Source organism: Crassostrea angulata, chromosome 5 (genome assembly GCF_025612915.1).
Source record: "Crassostrea angulata isolate pt1a10 chromosome 5, ASM2561291v2, whole genome shotgun sequence".
In the NCBI taxonomy this organism is placed as follows: Eukaryota; Metazoa; Mollusca; class Bivalvia; order Ostreida; family Ostreidae; genus Magallana; species Magallana angulata.
In genome coordinates, this window is record NC_069115.1 from 53,663,247 (window position 1) to 53,681,423 (window position 18,177).

The 18,177-nt window shown below is 32.0% G+C and overlaps 1 protein-coding gene across 3 annotated transcripts; it reads left to right on the top strand.

The window, feature by feature from the left end:
- The first annotated feature begins 6,183 nt into the window (after positions 1-6,183).
- LOC128185634 (uncharacterized) lies at positions 6,184-12,194 on the top strand. 3 transcript variants are annotated; one of them, XM_052855236.1, is made up of 6 exons: positions 6,184-6,216; positions 6,343-6,448; positions 8,258-8,364; positions 11,080-11,168; positions 11,330-11,383; positions 11,504-12,191. In XM_052855236.1, the coding sequence occupies exons 2-6, from the start codon at positions 6,417-6,419 to the stop codon at positions 11,615-11,617; spliced, it is 396 nt and encodes a 131-aa protein (XP_052711196.1). In that variant the 5' UTR covers positions 6,184-6,216; positions 6,343-6,416; the 3' UTR covers positions 11,618-12,191. The 3 variants fall into 3 exon arrangements, with proteins under 3 accessions (XP_052711196.1, XP_052711197.1, XP_052711195.1); XM_052855237.1 differs by lacking the exon at positions 6,184-6,216 and having other exon boundaries at positions 6,247-6,448; positions 11,083-11,168; positions 11,504-12,194; XM_052855235.1 differs by lacking the exon at positions 6,184-6,216 and having other exon boundaries at positions 6,247-6,448; positions 11,504-12,190.
- The last annotated feature ends 5,983 nt before the right edge of the window (positions 12,195-18,177 follow it).

Below are 18,177 nucleotides of genomic sequence, written 5' to 3' on the forward strand. Positions count from 1 at the left end.
GTTTATCCATGCAAGTATGATATTGTGGAAACATAAAATAAAGAGCCTCCCGTGATTTAGCGTGAATCTAAAGCGCATAAGCAAAATTGTAAAATCCAAAAAAATTCCGATGATTTCCGGTTTTTTGAGGAATTTTCGCTGATAATTAATTAGCGAAGCTTGATTGAGAAAAAATAAAAACAAATTGGTAATGATGTTTAAAATATATTTAACAAAAGACATTACTTTTCCGATTTATCGGTATTAAAACTAAAAAATTCGAGTCTATTATTTTAATATAGTAGTATAGATATAGATAAGGGATTGTCTTAATAATATATTTTTCACACTAAAAGCAAATTTGTGCATCTTTTAACTTATCATAATAACAAGTTGGCTGTGCTATTATATCGCAGCGATGATGATTAGAATAAAAATGCAGTTGTGTCTCAGTTTATTTTTTATGAATACGTACATGTATAATGTCTATAAATTTCTAACATTTGAATATTACTTCGAAGGCTTTACAATGTTTCTTTTTTTAAATTGTCTTCAAAGTAGTTTGTGAGGTAGCTCCCTTTGTTTTATTACATGTACTCAAAGCACTCAATGGTCTAGTTTTAGTGATGGAAAGAGGTAAGGCTGCTTATTACACGGATATTTACTTTATACAGTTCAAGCCTATTAAACTCCCAAAGTCATGCGAGAATTTCATTGCTTCCGAGGTACAACTGGTAAACATGCTAGTGTATTTTTATCTAGTTTTGATTTATACATGGTTAGTCTGTGAATCATGAATTAAAAAAATCATTTTATCTTAAGGTAGTCTTACCTTGGTAGATCTTTACAGTCTGAAGCAAGTCAGCTGCATAAAAAAAAATTGCACCAAATACGGAGATCCTCTGAAATTGCAGCCCTAACAAATGAATTTTCAGAAATTTAAACTAAATTTTTTTTTTCTATATTGTGTATCAGGTGTTAAAGCTGATAGAATAATGACGGGTGGGATGGTCGTGGGCCTTGTTATACTTAATAAATCTCCGCTGGAAGAAAACTCATGTATAAATCAATAGATATATAGGCAATCAATTAAGTTTTTAAGTTAAATACATTGAATTTATATTCACTAAATTGTTGGAATAGTTTATAGCTACTGATTATAAATCAGCTTTAAAAAAATAAAGGTAGATCTAATGGATCATTATAATTTGTTGACCATCAAGCCTTCTTCTTGAGAAGTGATTCTCTATTTTTTAAGAAAAATGTGACAATCTGAGAGGTGTTCAGTAAAGCGGGTGCGCTTTCCAAAATTACCTTTAGATGCAAAACAAATTTTGGCAAGCGTGTGTGAGCATACGCTCTGCTGAAGACGGTCTGTGATTAATTGTCTGGCGTCATACGGTGTGTAAGTTGAATTCTTTGAAAAAGTGCAACCATAGGAGCTTGCATTATTAATTTTGTGGAAAATTAAACAACACAATACATGGTTAATGTGTGTCCATAACCAAAGAAAACATATATTGGATGTAATAAGCAATCATGAGGAAGAATTTTCAAGAAAATGGGGGTGTTCATTGTACGGGCGAAGATACTACTGATAGTGTCATCTTTTTCGACTGAAATTTTCTGGTATTTACCGATATTATACTGTCAGTGCTGACAATTGTTACTATTTCTCATAATTTTACTTTTCTTGCTGATACTACTGTAAAGCATTAAGGTCAAGATCTAGTAAATTATTCCACAGTATCTCTTTGATAATAGAACCATTATGACGTCATAATCAATTTGATGAATCTTTTCCCGTATTTTACGACTGTAAAGGAATTATGCAGAAAATAAAACAATATTTTACCATTCTATATTTAATCATGGGAAAAGTAATCCCGATAGCCATATTGAATTTGACTTCATTTTAAAAAGGTTGTCAAAAGTTTGTTTAATTCAGTTTTTGAAGAGACTGTAGGCAACCTAGATATATTTCATTAGTCAATAATGGACAAAACCCCGAGATTTGCTACTTTTATTCCTCATATTCCATAGTAAATGGTTGTTTAAAACATTTAAGCCCCGGAACACCCTATGAAACAAAGATTTGTTATTAAGCAACATAGAAAGAATTTTTATCTTGAATTTCATAAACCTGTAGACACTATAAATATTTTTTGAAACTAACGACATTATTTTTCAATTATATTAACCCTTCATAATTAAGATTTAACGCAATTCCCTTTTTAGAGTATTTTTGTACATTTATTTATGTAAATGATTGTTTCTATTTTTAATTCTCAACTCTGTACTATACATGTAAATAAATACAAACTATATAATTCAACATTAGCATATGGATCATAATCCTATTTCCTTAAATTAAGAGAAAAAACCAAAGCCGAGCAAAAAAGAAACCAAAAAAAAAAAAACAACAACAAAACAAAACAAAAAAACAAAAAAAAAAAAAACAACCCGCAGACTACACATGTATATTTTTGAATCTCGTGAATTACACAAAAATTCCAAAGTATTGATGCAGGAATCTTGAGATAATGTCTAAACAAGCAATTATTCTTGTTAAAATTCATATAAGTTTGATATTCCAAACCGTTTAACTGTTCATTCACACAAGAGGTGCATGCATTCTTTGAAATTTTAAAGTGCCATTTCGATTCTAAAATTACTGAAATTATACACTACAGTTGACGTAAAGTTAGGTTAATTCATTTTACATACAATGAGTATTCAGTATGATATTTAATTTTTCACTAGTTTGTACAGAGATTCCGATTGCTTAGTAGGAAGTATCAGCATGCAAACACTGTCAGTTTTATCTGAGGATCATGGCGGGAATTCACAACCAGACAATATAAGTGTAACCAACAAGAATGATCACAATTTTTGCTGTGAAAAACAGAGAGATCCATTTACAATTGATGATAGTTTATATTTAGAATCGCTTACATATTTATGAAAGAAAAGGTTTATTTTAATTTTTGTGCGCAAGATATTTGTAAAGCCCTGTTTTGGCTCTTTAAAGTCCTCCTGTGTGTGAGGCCAAGTCACCATATCTCAGTTAATCGTCTAACAAAGGTTGTATTTTTGTGAATATCAATCTAACCCAATTTTACCCAGATAAAATACAATTTTTTATTCCTTCAATTTAATGGAGAGTATTAAATGAATAACATTGCATGTGTAGCTGTTCAATGTGAAATTTTGGTTGTTTAGAAGGTTTGAATTTTCCACTATATACACTTTAAAATTACAAAACACACAACGATTTCACTTAGGTAATGTAAGATGAAAATTAATTATTGACATTCTCCAAAGGTCAACTTGAGCAAAATGGGAAAATAGCGCTATGTATGTTTTAATAACTGTTTTCATGAAAAAAATAAACATGGTAAATCCTATATCTTCTCAGCTTTTTTAGCGAAACAGTTAAACTTTAATTTTAAAGAATCAAATAAGCAAGTGTACAAAAATACGTATGTTAAGATATTTCAAATGTGTCAAAATATTATTTTTTCTACATTATTTTTTTTTCATTTAATTGTTGTTTAATCTTTTTATTAAAAAATGACAACTGAAATGTGTTTTTCTCATATTACTTGGTTTAAAATATAATCATAGTATAAAATCTTTTTCAAAATATATTTAAAAACGTCAAAAATGGAAACTGGCTGGAAACATGCTTTGAAAAGGGGTATACATATTGTGCAAATTATGGTATGAAAGGTAAGTTGTTAAGGATGACGTTTACTCAGAATGAAAAAAAATTCCACTGATGATAATGAAAAACCAACTATTGTGTGTTATAGACCTTTTATTGTAGTGTTATTTTTCATTTTCAAAAAAGTAGGTCAATGACCTACTTTTGGAGTTAATGGCCATTGTATATTTTTGGAAAATTTAAGGAAAATCACTCAAAATTTTACACTATGATTGAGATTTTCTTAATTGTGAAAATAATACAAATTGCTCAACACTTTTGAAAATGAAATACAATTTATGAATGGCAGTGACACTAAATACATACAAAGCATTAAGTTTTCCTTCACAATTTTTTTAAATATTCCAGTCCGAATTTCCTCTATCACTTTTCAAATTCCTACCCATTTTTGATCCCATTTTACAAAAAAATTGAATGATGATAATACAAAAACATTTATAGTATTAAACTACTTAAATTGACCTTATTCTGTTGGCATATAATTTATATGAGGTCAATGATCAAAATTTTGAGATACGGTGTCTTTTCTTGTTTTGAAGCATATTTCAATATTTTTTAAATTCATGCCATACGATGATATAGACTAAAATATAAAATCTTAACTTTTAATATTAGAGTACTTCTGTAAATTTTTAAGCATAAAACAAAATCTGCAAAATTTAGTCCGAATTTCCTCTGTTTGGCTAAAAGTCTATTTTTGTTTTGGCATAATCCCATAATATAGTAGAAATATCGAATGTTATGTCAGTAATAATTCATTTCACAGATACTTTTTGTGTTTAGAACAAATTTTACTCATGACATTGAACTTTATAACAATCCGAATTCGAGAACTCAAACCCTGAGTAAACAACACCCTTAAGAGAAGATCTTGTGGATTTTTTGAATTAAATATGGTGTCAAACTAATACTTTCACTGGAAAAAGTCACTTTAACAACAAAATTGCTGAGTAGGGACCCACCTGGCTGATATCTAACACATTTTTCCTGTACAGGACTTGTCTTTGCTATAGTTACCTGTGTAACTTAGTTAGGCCAGGTCATCTACAATTAACACTCAAGACAATTTCGGTTACAAAAGTTATTTATAAAGAAATAAAAATATATTAAAACTTCATTAAAGTGTTATCAACTTAACAAGCTTTATTTTTTTAAATGATATATCATATACATGTAGTTGAAAATGTTATGATGCCGAATACACCGGTATAGCTGAAGATCAACCTAGTTTATACTCTAATGTTCGCTTATCTTTACACCCTCTTTAATACACCAATCTCACAATATTTGCCTCCTTGTCAATCATGAATGCTTCCGAGACTGTAGTCCTGGACTAAATGCGACGCATCGGTAGAGGTAATTTTCTTTGAATTTCCTTGATGGTTCTTTTCCATGACTAATGTCACAAAACAGGGTCTGCACAAATGTCAAAATGCTACAATTGTTAATGCAATGGGCCAACTGATTAATAGCAGCATATCAGTGTGGACAACATGTACTGGCAACTTACTAATTCAAATAAAAAAGTATTGTAATTCATGTATGTTTATAAACTTTGAAGAGTATTAAAAAACGCACGAATAATATGGCACCTGACTCCCAGAAAATCACTTCTAGACTCACTTCCACCAAAGACATTACATTTTTTTTTCATAATAAAAAGCTAGTGTTAAAAAGGTACGCTACAACAGAAGTAAAACAAGATACAAAAGACGTTCAGCGTTATCGTTTGAAATAAAGAGTAAGGTATATCAACTCTTACTTAACTGTCACACCTGACTGTCTACGAAAGTAAAATGAAAACTAGCCAGAGATACATGTATACTAGTACTGTGGATCAAACGATACAAGAAGATCTTTTTACAAATAAGATAAAAATACTCAACGAAATAAACTGTAAAACTCCGAGTTATGAAAGTTTCAAATATATGCAGCTAAACAGCCTTAATATGGTGTTAATCGTGCCTTGTTACACAAACTCGCACTCGAGAATCGTTCGATTGGCAAAACGTCACGCAAAAGCACATGATTACAAAGAATTATGGATATAAACGCCTTTTTAAAGGATGGTAAAGCTAACGTTTAATCTTGTGATTTTAAAACTTTGCCAAACAATTTGGCTGTTGAAATATTTTTAATTTTACAAATTGTGTTTGTAAGAGATGGTGTTTTGATTTTTTATATTTAGCGTAGCATTATTACTTAGATACTATTTTCATTGCTTTTCATCAAACTATTAGAAATTGATATATATTTCATGCGTGTAAGGGATATTATGACCGAACTAGGCAATTAAGAGGTTCAGAATTAACTCAGGTATGATCACGATTGGATCTTCACATCTGTAAATTTTAGGTTTTTTTCCTTTTCCCTGTTTACATCCTTGTTAGGATATATCCATTGACACCGAAAATTTGAATGACATTTATCGAGATATAATGGACCTTACATCCGGGTGAATTATTTAGTGGGTAACAATCTCTAACCAGAATTGTTTAGACTACCAACAGGTGTTTTTTTTAATGCATTTAAATGTTTATGCAAAGAAACGCACATTTACATGTCAAAAGGTGCTGGTCTGCAGCATGAATTAATATATCTGTTATAACCCCGATCTTTTTTCTTTCTTGTTAAAGATAATTGTAAGGTCCAGAAAGAAAAGTTATCTTGTTTAAATGACGGAGATTTAGTCAAGGGCCATCTTGCATAAATGAAAGACACGAGGAATATAGAAAGCATCAGGTAAGGTTTAGAATTTGACGTTAGCTGATAAAATTGCTTTAATCTTTTCAAATCGTATATAATTAAGATATTGTAACTGAAAAGGGGACAGCCGTTAACGGACTAATTGCAATACAGTAAGCAGTTAGGAATTTAATTAAAAAGAGACCAAAAAAATATTCGTTCAACATAAGCTTTATTGCAACTATCAAAATGTTAATTACATTTTATGCAAATGCTAAAATTTAGATGTTTTTAAAAAAATACATATTTTATTATTCATCCAAATCCTTTAATCACTTCCGTCTATTAATATTGATCAAGATTGTTTCAGAGAAGAAAATGAGAAATTAAATTGTGAACATCATTACCCCCTATTTAATTAGTCAGTTTTTACTATATAATATTGTCTATATGCATTAAGCGAACATTTAGCAAAGTTAGAAAACACGTAAATGATTTTACTATATAGCAAGATTTCTTGATACTTATAACAGTTGTTTGTGTCATATAAAAACAATTTACATTTTGAAAACTTTCATCTCTACTTTGGCCCCCAAAAAAGTGACATTTAATCATTTTAAAAGAAATAAGATGTTTAAGGGCGGATAAAATGTGCATCAATCTATAATTAAACTGCATTTTAAAACAATTACTGGTTTTCACCTTCCGGCTTTATATTTTCATTCAGCTTATGTCATGGCTCTGTTAGTGGTACGTGTAGGCATAAATGATTTCAGAAATTCTCCTTAGGCACATAGCTAATAATATATATATAAATTGGTCAAAGTTGAGCTATCTATCCTAAGAAATCATTCTTTTTGTTGTTTCATATCAATAATTGTTAAACTGAGAATTATTCCACCAGCATATCTTATGTCATCTCGATCCCACTCATTTCATAATTCGTCTTAATAGAAAGTTGTTGACATTCCACTCGTTTAAATCAAATTACATATTAAGATGCGTTGAGTACAATGCTCGACGTGATCCTTCATGACATTCTTGAATATTATAATTATTAGATAAATATTTTTTAAAAATTTTAATTCAACCTCTTAAAAGGATTTAAACACCATTTGAGCTTAAATTTTTAATGTCTTGAACATCTTATACAAAATCTTTAACTGGTTGGCCAAAAATTAGATTAAAGATATCAAGTTACAACAAGTGTATAGCGCACAAAAGTATTTGCTATGTAAAAAGCTCTTGTCATGGTTTTGTTTACTAATAAAGTGGAGAAAAATCCTAAATTTTACGAGATAAAAACTCACAAAAAACAAAATGTAAACAAAAATTAATGCTCGAGCTTTGTTTACATGACATGAATTTAAATTTTGATCAAACCTTAAATACATGTATATGCATCCCCAAGTTAATCATTCAAGACATAATTATTAAAAAAATTGAAATTGTTGACATCAAATCGTGTTTAAGTCCTATTTGATTTAATAATTTTCTTGCTTCTTGCAAGATGAGTCGTTATTATGTTGGAAAATATACTTCACCTACCGCCGCCGTCCCATTATATCAACATTTGTCGGAAGTGATTCAATTATTTAAAAAAAGAGGTCGAGATCCCCTCTCCCCCCCCCCCCCATGCAGTTATGTCGAAATTGCGGTTATTTGCTTCAATTTCAAAGTTCAACTGAGAAGAAAAGTTTTAAAAAATGCATTGAAATCACATCTACTAAAATTTTCTGATAAACTTAAGATTTGACCTGTATCATAAAATGATAAACTATCTTGAGTTTATCACCGCAATATGTATGAATAGTAAATTATCATAATTTATAATTTTCTTTCGGATTACTTTTTTTCTTTTTTAAGCAAAATGGAGAAAAGACCAGCTTCCAAGTCCCTCATTGTCTGCAGTGTGTTTGTTTCAGGCAGTGTAATCTTGACAGCCCTGGTGTTTTTGACTAAACCGAGTTTAGGTAAAATCTTCACATCTTATTTAAATTGAAGAAGTCTTGTCATACCCATTGTATTGAAACACTAGAATTGTTTCACAAAATAAAAAAGACAATCGATTTTTGTAGCAAAGTCTGATTAAAGCATCATAATATCTTTTACCACTGAGGATGGTAAAAAAATGTTAATAGTTTATCATGTGACAGCTATTTTTTTTTCAAATACAGTACCGATCAGACCCAACCTAACACCAGAGTAAACCCCAACTAAACCACGGGTTTACCTTTGGGGGTTACTTGGAGTTTACAATGGGTTTACTTTTGAATTTTTTTTTCCACTCGGGTTTTACTTTGGGTTTACTCTAACATATAGCGTCTGTTTCAAGTGTGTACTTCTTATCGGGGTTACACTCTGTGTCCACTCTTGGTTTACTATGGGTTTACTCTGGGTCCAGTGAACCTGGAGTAAACCTAAAGAAACCTCAGAGAGTTCACTCAGATTTTAGTTGGGGTTTACTTTCTGTTATAAATTAGGTTGTACTATATGTGTTATTCGTGTATCAGATAAAATTACTTACACGTGATTAATAACTAAACAAGAAGGAATAGCTAGCCTTGTTTACGAATAACAGCTAGAATGATTGTAGTTGAAATACTGTAGGCGCTCTTTTTGGGAGGGGGTGGGGGCTACAAAGTTATAGGATCTCCATAGTAGTAAAGTTACGGGTGTTATTCACTTAAGCAATAATTTTGGCTCAAATCGTATATAAATGAAAATACCTTTTGCAATTATCATCTGAACTTAAAGACAGAAGTTGTTTAAAGCATAAAAAAGATAATCCAAAAATATTAATTATAGCCCATCTGTCGGTCATTTTTCAGGAGCGGATTTTGAACTGAATAAAAGAATTTCCTTATTTTGAACATAAATAATGCGGTGTATATATATATATATATATATATATATATATATATATATATATATATATATATATATATATATATATATATATATATATATAATATTTATTACAGTAATATTAACGTTATCAAGCCTACCAAAACTCTAGGCGTAAATACCATTAAATTACGTGAGAGGTGTCATAGCTGCTTATAAATATGGATCGTAAACATGCTGGTTTGTTTTACCTGGTTTTAATTTATATGGTTAATCTGTTCAAACTTAATCTTAAAAAAAATATATTTTCATCGAAAGTAAAGTCGAAAATAAAAAAAAAACGATCTTATCAGATATGAAAAAATAAACTTACAACATTAAATAGATTCTATGAAATTTTAGATCCCCCAGAAAAAATAATTGGAGATGCCTTCATCATTGCAGCTAGCACGATTGTAATTTATTTGGGATATCATATTTAAAAACATGTTTAAAAACCTAGGTCAATAATCTAAAATTTTCATTATGTGAAAAGATATTCTGCCAGACTTTTACTTTAAACGAATCTGAACGATATGCAAATCCTCAGTTTTCTTTATTCAAATTTATTGGTAAAACAGTAAAATGTAATTTTGATATTAGGTTGTTTCCTTGTAAGATAAAATTTAACAAAAATATTAATGATTTTTTACCCGGAACATTTCATTGTAATAGTCATGTAAATACTTCTCTGATATTATGACTACCTGGTATTCAGAAACCATACAATGCTTCCTCCTTTAGAATGTATTACGTTTCAGTATTGACTGTCATTCAGTTTTGCCTTTCTTTACATGGATGGCCCTTAATTTAAAGGGACTGTAATTATGATAACTTTAAACCAAACAAACATGTATGAACTAGCTATTTGATTTTTTTTCGTTACGAAAAAATCATGTTACACAACAGTAAACTAAAATACTAACATAACTTGAGAGCAAATAATCACAATAAGGACAATAAATTAGAAATTGGTCATACTTCAAATCTAATTGTTTTTCAAAATATTAATATTCAAAATAACGTAACTGTCAATTCCTTATATTACGCGAGTACTTAATTCCGCGATCCCGCTGGTTTGTGTCAAATCGCGAGAACATAAAATCGCGAATGTGGAACTTTTCTCTTATTTCTTATATTTTTCCACTCTTAGGAAATAATGGTGAGATTTTAAAAAACGGGAAAGATGCTTCCCGCGATTGAACGCGGATATTAATTCTTCGCGTTTTATTAGGAATCAACAGTATTTTGCTATACAGATTGCTCATTCTTTTCATCCGTAAATAACTCATCTTTTTTTTTTAAGCAAACACGTTGTTTATCTATCTTTTGTGATCAGGATATACCATAAAATTGAGTATGTAATCTGTTGTTTTACCAGAACAAGATACTAGAGTAAACTAGAGCAGAGTACTTTGAAAAGCAACAAGTAGGTCTTCCATCGCTGCTTCGTTATAAACTTGAAAGGGTACAAAATCAATAATCTGGCCATGATACCATATAAGATGTATAGGCCCTTACTAAAACAGACAATAAATTTTGATATATATAAGAGTTTTTGATTCATGATGATGTGTTTGTGAAAAACAATTACTCTCAAACAGTGCTAAGCTGTTGAGATACATGGTTTTATACATTGAACCTACCTGATACATTTTTGAAATATTGTTTTATACTATACCTTGTGGTGTATCAGGTCTAATACTTTTGGTTTAAAAATATATATATATACCGTTTTTATTTTTTTCAACAAATTTGTCTCAATTATTATCGTTTTATGAGAAATGGGTTCGTTATTTCAGCAGAAACCTTCAGATCCAACATAGTGGTCATTATTCAGGTGCTCTCTCTTGTCTTGTTTATTCCCCTTTCTTGTGTGGTTTGCTGCATGGTGAGTAATTTTTTTTTTTAACAAAACGTAAATTTTCTAATGTCAATAAATTTTAAATTTTAAAATTACTTTGTTCACATCATAAATTCTTATTAACATATTTACAAGCATTTTTTGTTGCTCTTAAACCCTTTAATTATCCCTGAATTTTCTCTTTACAGGATCGACAGAAGCAGAAACTACTGAGAAAAGAAATGAATGTAAAATGCAGATTAGTAAGTTTAAAAAAAGAATATATGAAAATTAAAAAAAGAATACCTGAAAAACAATTGCATTCAGACATTAAATATCAGCCTTTTTTTCTTACGTTAACTGTTAACATTATTACATTGCAGAGAACCCTGACCTTTGATGAGGACAAAAGACAGATCAAGATTAAGAAAAAGAAGAAGCTCCCCCCGAAACTTGTTCCTGCTCCCCCTGAGGCTGTATATTACAGAATGGGGTAGTGAAGTGGTTACATTAAAACCACCCTCCCTCTACACCCTACGAAACGGATTACAGTGTTAATTTAAAAGGTTTTAATCTAATAATCCTAGATCTGTGATAATTTGTGATGACAATGTACATGCATGGTTTTTACGATATTTTTTATGTACCAAGTAAGATATATAACATTCACTTCAGAATTAAGTAAAAATTTTTATCTAATCAATTCAGACTTGAAAATTCTATTATTCAATCATATGTTTTGATAGAGCGTTTTTAATAATGCTTGGTGAATGTCTAATAATATATGTAAATTCATTTTTAATATTAATTTATATTCAGTTTGATACTCTATGTACAGATGCATGTCTTTTTTATTAAAACGTTTCAGTAGCAGCTTTTTTATGAAATTATGTAATAAGTTGCACTTTTCTCTCCTGTCATTTTAGCATTCATTTAGTATATATTTGAAGAGAGTTGAACATTTTAAATCATCAAAGACGATTTAAAAAAATTATTGTCATAGCATTCATGGTTACATGGTCAAATACGAGTTCTGATATATTAGAATTGCGTCTTTCAAATAAAAATGATTCGAATTTTTCAAAATAAATTTGTTATATGGTGCATCTAAGAAATATGAGTGGTCGGGGCCATCTAAGACTATATTTACCTACATTTAGCGGAGAGGTTTGTATAAAGATATAGAAAAGAATTCAAGCTGAAATATTTGGAGTTTTGCCTTGCATAATCATAAGGATCAGGCAAAAAAAAAATCATATTTAAAAGTTTAAGGTAGATCTTATAGGTAATCTGTTGACCACCCAGACCCCTTAAGTTATAGTCATACTACTTACTTGTTAATAAAGTTGCTCATTTTCATTGGTGAAATGCAGCATCAATTTCATTCATACATAGACGCAAATGATAATTGCATGTGAAACTTATTTGAAAGCTTTGTGATGAATATTCTATATCTTGTGATGTATCTTAAAAATTTCGTGATATATATTCATAATAGTGTGATGTATATTCAATATCTTGTGATGCATATATATGGCAGAAATGAAGAGTCCAGCGCTCTGGTTTAATGAACTTGCCGATAGAGCAACAGCAAGCGCAGACCCTCCCCTTGGAATTATAACTCCCGCGCACGGGTTTACAGAACTTGTCGGTACGTCAGCAGATAGCGCAGACCAGTCCAAAAAAAAACCCCGATGAATCCCGCAATAGACGTAAAACAAAACTTGCCGACAGGGCCACGACCTACACAGTTGTGTCCCTGAAAATGATGAAACCCTCTCCTTGAATTATACAACTTGACGATCAAGGCCGCGGCCTACTCAAACCCGTCCCTCGACCTTCCGACAAACTGAAAATACCCGCGCTCGGTGTAACAGAAAGCAATGTTTTACACGCCATAAATGATGATGACTAATCTTTGAGATAGAACCGTCGATTTTTGATGCAATGTCTGAAGGTTAAACTAAAAGTACTGTAAGCAAGCTCACAATTGATGCCCACCGCTAAGAAAAAATCATAACTCATGTATTTTTTCTATTATAGAAAATATCGGATGAATCTATTTCACCGTCCATTTTCTATAAATAACAACTCCTCTATTTTTTTTATTACTGTTAATGTACACAAAGTACACAAACCAATTAATATTCTTTAAAATTCCATTTTATTTCAAGTTAACTGTTACTGCATGAGGACATTTGCATCCTTATGTTAACAAACATGACTCGAATTAAACGAAAATCCACATGTCAAGCAGCCATTTAATATAAACATTTTGAATTATTCGTATACTGAGCCCGATTTTTTCCCACACATTCTTTTTTCCCCCCAAAAACAAACAAACAACCCCCCCCCCCCCCAAAAAAAAAATACCAAAAAAAAAACCATCGGGACAGGCCATTTTCAAAGAGACGGGGATAAGAATCTAAAAATAACTTTATGTGACCTGAGATAAGCAAGCTTTCTGACAAATTTTAGCTTCTTACTATTTCCATTTATACAAGACAGAAATTAAGCATTTTAAACAATGACCTTATACTTCCTCAATTGATCTTGGGTCAAAATCAGGCACACCCTCAGGTTATTAGCAATCTTTATGTGAATTAAGAACTTCCAATTTTTGTCCATTAGAAAGATATGGACTGGGCATGAATTTTGCACTTTTCTGCGAGTGACCTTGAATTTGCCCAAATGACCTTGGGTTAAGGTCATGACACATTCTTAAGTCATAAGCAATCTTTGTGTGAAGTAAGAACTTCCAATGCTTGTCCATAAGAAAGATATGGACCGGTCACGAATTTTGCACTTATTCTGCCAGTGACCTTGACCTTGCCCAAATGACATTGGTGCAAGGTCATGGCACATCCTTAGGTCATAAGCAATCTTTCTGTGAAGTAAGAACTTCCAATTTTTCTCCATAAGAAAGATATGTACCGGACACAAATGTTGCACAGAGAGACGGACAGACGGACGGACAGACAGACGGACGGACGGACGGAACAGGGTAACAACAATATACCCGCACTTTCTTTAGAAAGTGTAGGTATAATCGTACCATCCACTTTTATAGATTTTTTTTTTCTCACAATCAATGTTTACAAAATTGCTTTACAGAGAACCCTGACCTTTGGTCATAAAGAAGCTCCCCCCGAAGATTGTGCCTGCTCAAGCCGAGGCTATATATTACAGAATGGGGTTTTATGAGTTTGGATAAAGATATTTTGTCTTACATGGTCTATACGCAGACCCCAAAAAGTTTGCTTGCAGGACCCTCACTTTTGTTAGAATTAATAGGTAAACCGAACTGTTTGTAAATATTTTGCCAACTCGGTACAATGAGATTTGTCACTGCTACCCACAAACAGGAAGACATAAATGTAATAAATAATCATTGGACTATAGAGATTTAGCTGGTACCCAGTGTAGGGATGATGAGAATGCTTTGAATGTTGAGCATACTATGGAACTATGGAGGGTAATCGTGTTCAAAAATCCAGACATGTAAACTTGTAAATCCGAATATGCAATCGTGTTGATGTGTGAGTCTGAGTATGAATGAGTGTAATTTTGATCGTACATGTATAACCTAAAAAACTTAGGGATAAACACTTTAGAGCCTTCAATCTAATGTTCCCTACAGATTCTACAGCTGTAAAATGCTGTTTGTTATTTACATGTAACCTGCTACTATAATACACACTTTCCATCTGTAATCTCTGCATTTGTATTTCTGTTTTCTGAAATATCACGGCTGACATCTTACAAATTAACAAATGTAAAGTCGACAAGTTTGTCGAATTATGACATGACCATATATGGAAACAGTGACTTCACTGATAGAAAAAGGCTAGCTGCAGGTAAAGGCATGCCGTAATCGCCGGAATAGGGACGGAATAAATAAATAAAAATATTAGGTAGGCCTATAATCATATTATCTCTGGCTAACAACACTTCATAGAAAGTATTATTTTTCGGAAAATTAAATAATGAGATTGGTGTACATTTTATCAAGAAAATGTATAAAAGATGATAGTAAAGAATTCGATCGGCTTCGGATATCCTTTTAGAACTGAAAAAAAAATACATTTAATAACTTGGTTTGAATACACGTGTATAAAGATATATACGCATTTTTATTCATAGGCGTCGGAACCAGGGAGGGCTAGGGGGGTTTAGCCCCCCCCCTACTTTTTTGCCAAGTTAGACCTAACCATTAGGAACATAGCAACAGGGAGGGTTCAGCCCTCCTCCCACTTTTTCCTCGCAATAAACAAAATTGTTCCTTAAAAGACCTAAAAAAGAATGAAATATTAATAGTGATATTGAAAATTGGAGTCATAGTAGGTATACTAGCACACCCACCTCCTCCCCCTCCCCTTCCCCACCAGCACGGATTAATTTAGAAAACTAAAAAGAGTAAAGCTGTCAATCTGACAGAAAACCGGGTTTTCTTTTGTGTGAAGTCAAGTTTTAGACGTGTTTATGCCCGACTTTTATATGTTAGACGATCAGAATTACACATATTCATTCTCAGACTCACACATCAACACGATTGCATATTCGGATTTACAAGTTTACATGTCTGGATTTTTAAACACGATTACCCTCCATATGGAACATCAAATGGGCATACATTTATCGAAATAATATTTTCCTTCAATACACAAGCTCAAAAGACAGAAATCCAAAGGATGAATTTTTGCAGTAACCCAAAAACATTTGTGATCTTACTTGTTGCTTGGATGCATACAAAACTGAACATGATGCAGGGTCAATGTAATCGTTTACATTGTTACAAGTAGGGGCAAACAGGTTTGTAATTAACCAACCACCATCTTTTTTAGGGAAATGCCTACAGGATTACATCTAAGATTGAATATAGGGGATTGTTGAAAGGTCCAGCCACGCGACAAGACCTATTTCCTTACTAATATTTGCAAGTAATGCAATGCTATGAACCTTGGTTGATTTCATATTCTTGGTTCTCAGAGGAAGCCTTAAACCAGTGAAATTTCAGAACGGAAACCACGTGATACGTAATCAGCAGTATCTTTGTTAGGGTAATTACCAAATAGTTCTGCATAATTTCGATCTTGATTTGAGTTAAACCGAGGTCCCATAAACCTTTGTCTGGCTTTAAATATTTGGCGTGGGCAGAGGGGGAGTTGGCGCAAAGTGGACGAAGAGGAGTGTTGTTTGGTTGCTTGAATTGAGTGGGATTATGACGGGTGTTGGTTGATTATGATGACCAGCAATGTATGCACACATGCTTTTTATTGCAATGCATACACAAAAGTTGGCAGAGACAAACTTATCTGCTACAAGAGCCTTTGAAATTAAAATCGTAGGCATTCTAAGTTTGCTTGAATGATATGTGTTGCAGCTTGATTGTCCATATACATATGCCATAGCTCAGCATCTACAGACCCCCAAAGGATAGATATGTTGGAGATTTTTAGTCAAAGCTATGTGTACTACGGGTGTTTTAGCAAATAATTGCTAAAAAAACCCAATAAATATATCAGTCCAAGAATCGACTGTTGTAATTTTCTTAGGAGTAGTTTTTGGTGACAACCGGGACTCGATAACAACGATAGAAGGTTGTTTAAATTGCTAATGTGAAACAACTATGTGTTATACATTAAAGAGCCAAAAAAAAAGACAAATCTATTTACAAGTTACGTGTACAAGAGGAATAATTAACATTAATAACTAAGAAATGCTATGGTGTTTATGTATGAGACATCGTTTAAAGCCATCGTAGGACAATAGCGTCGACCCGTGTTTTTTTAATTATTACTTTCTCATTTTGCATTAATGTACACTAGGATCGAAGACAAATGGAAGCAAACATTTCACCGTTTTGTTTCCTATAAAATTAACTTACGAACTGAGTTGGTATCTGGTAATTTTTGGAATTCAGAATGATTGAACTATCTGCTTGAATGTAAAATCCAAGAAAGGAAGTGGACTTTGGCGCATAAACGATTGCGCGAATTATTACCCGGGAACGATAGCTCTAAACTGAACATATAACCAATTGAGGTTATCGAGAGCTATCTTTCTTGGAACTAGTTATCTATTCGTTCCAATAACTGGACTTAACTCGTTTCCAGTTATGTATGCTTAAATTAGAGTATTTTCCATTTGAATTGTGTTCACATTGTTGTGTCTGGAGCAGAATAAAATGACAGTGTCGAGATTTGCTCAATCCTTTGCGCAAAAGGAAGAAAACGTTTCAATTTAAATAGTAACACAATTTGAAATGATAAAGGTTACAGCAAAGATTTTCAAAGAGTATTTTAAAGATGAATATGAGAAATTCGAAGCGTTCAACTTTGTTAAATCATAGATGAGATGTAAGGCCGTTTAAAATTACATGGATTTTTGAAGATGTCACAATTTGTAAAACAAATGTTTCACTTGATAGTCCTCGGAAAAACAAAATACTTATTAGGTATATTACTGACTTAAACAGACTAAATGCATACAACGAATGCGAGACAACGTGCAAAGTATGCGAGAGCTCGTGCGAAACCAAAACACTTTGCGATTGGGAGTTTTTGGCTCCGCACAAGCTATCGCATACGTTGCAAAAGCTCTCGCATTCGTTGCATGCGTTTTTGTTGTCCCATCAAGTTTCCTCAAAGTATTGGACATGCACAAAATCATACGCGACCGAACGCGGTCCAAATTATTGCAATGCAAGGCACGAACATTACCGGTAGTACGAACGTTTCACAACGTTTTGTCGACTCGCAAGAGTGATGCACGATTTTTAAGATAAACTAAATGGGATTGCCGGGTACCTATTCGTACCAGACGCTTGATCTATAATTTCAAAAGAGTAGTCGATAAACTAATCGATGAAGATGGCAAAGGCATGAATACAGTTGTTTGGACTTTACCCAAAAATTTAAACCGTGTCTGTTTATCAAAACGATTGCTTAAAAGCTATTGATCAACTTTCGACTTTCGAGGGCTGTCTGTCATTAATGCTTCAGGTATTTAAATAACACAGTATTAGTACTAAGATATAATGGTCCATATTTTTAGG

Bases quoted from the DNA above. Each gene is read 5' to 3' on its own strand.
- LOC128185634 (XM_052855236.1), top strand. From the start codon at position 6,417: ATGAAAGACACGAGGAATATAGAAAGCATCAG. The intron at 6,449-8,257 runs GTAAGGTTTAGA...TTCTTTTTTAAG, and splicing joins AGGAATATAGAAAGCATCAG to CAAAATGGAGAAAAGACCAG. The intron at 11,169-11,329 runs GTGAGTAATTTT...TTCTCTTTACAG, and splicing joins CTTGTGTGGTTTGCTGCATG to GATCGACAGAAGCAGAAACT.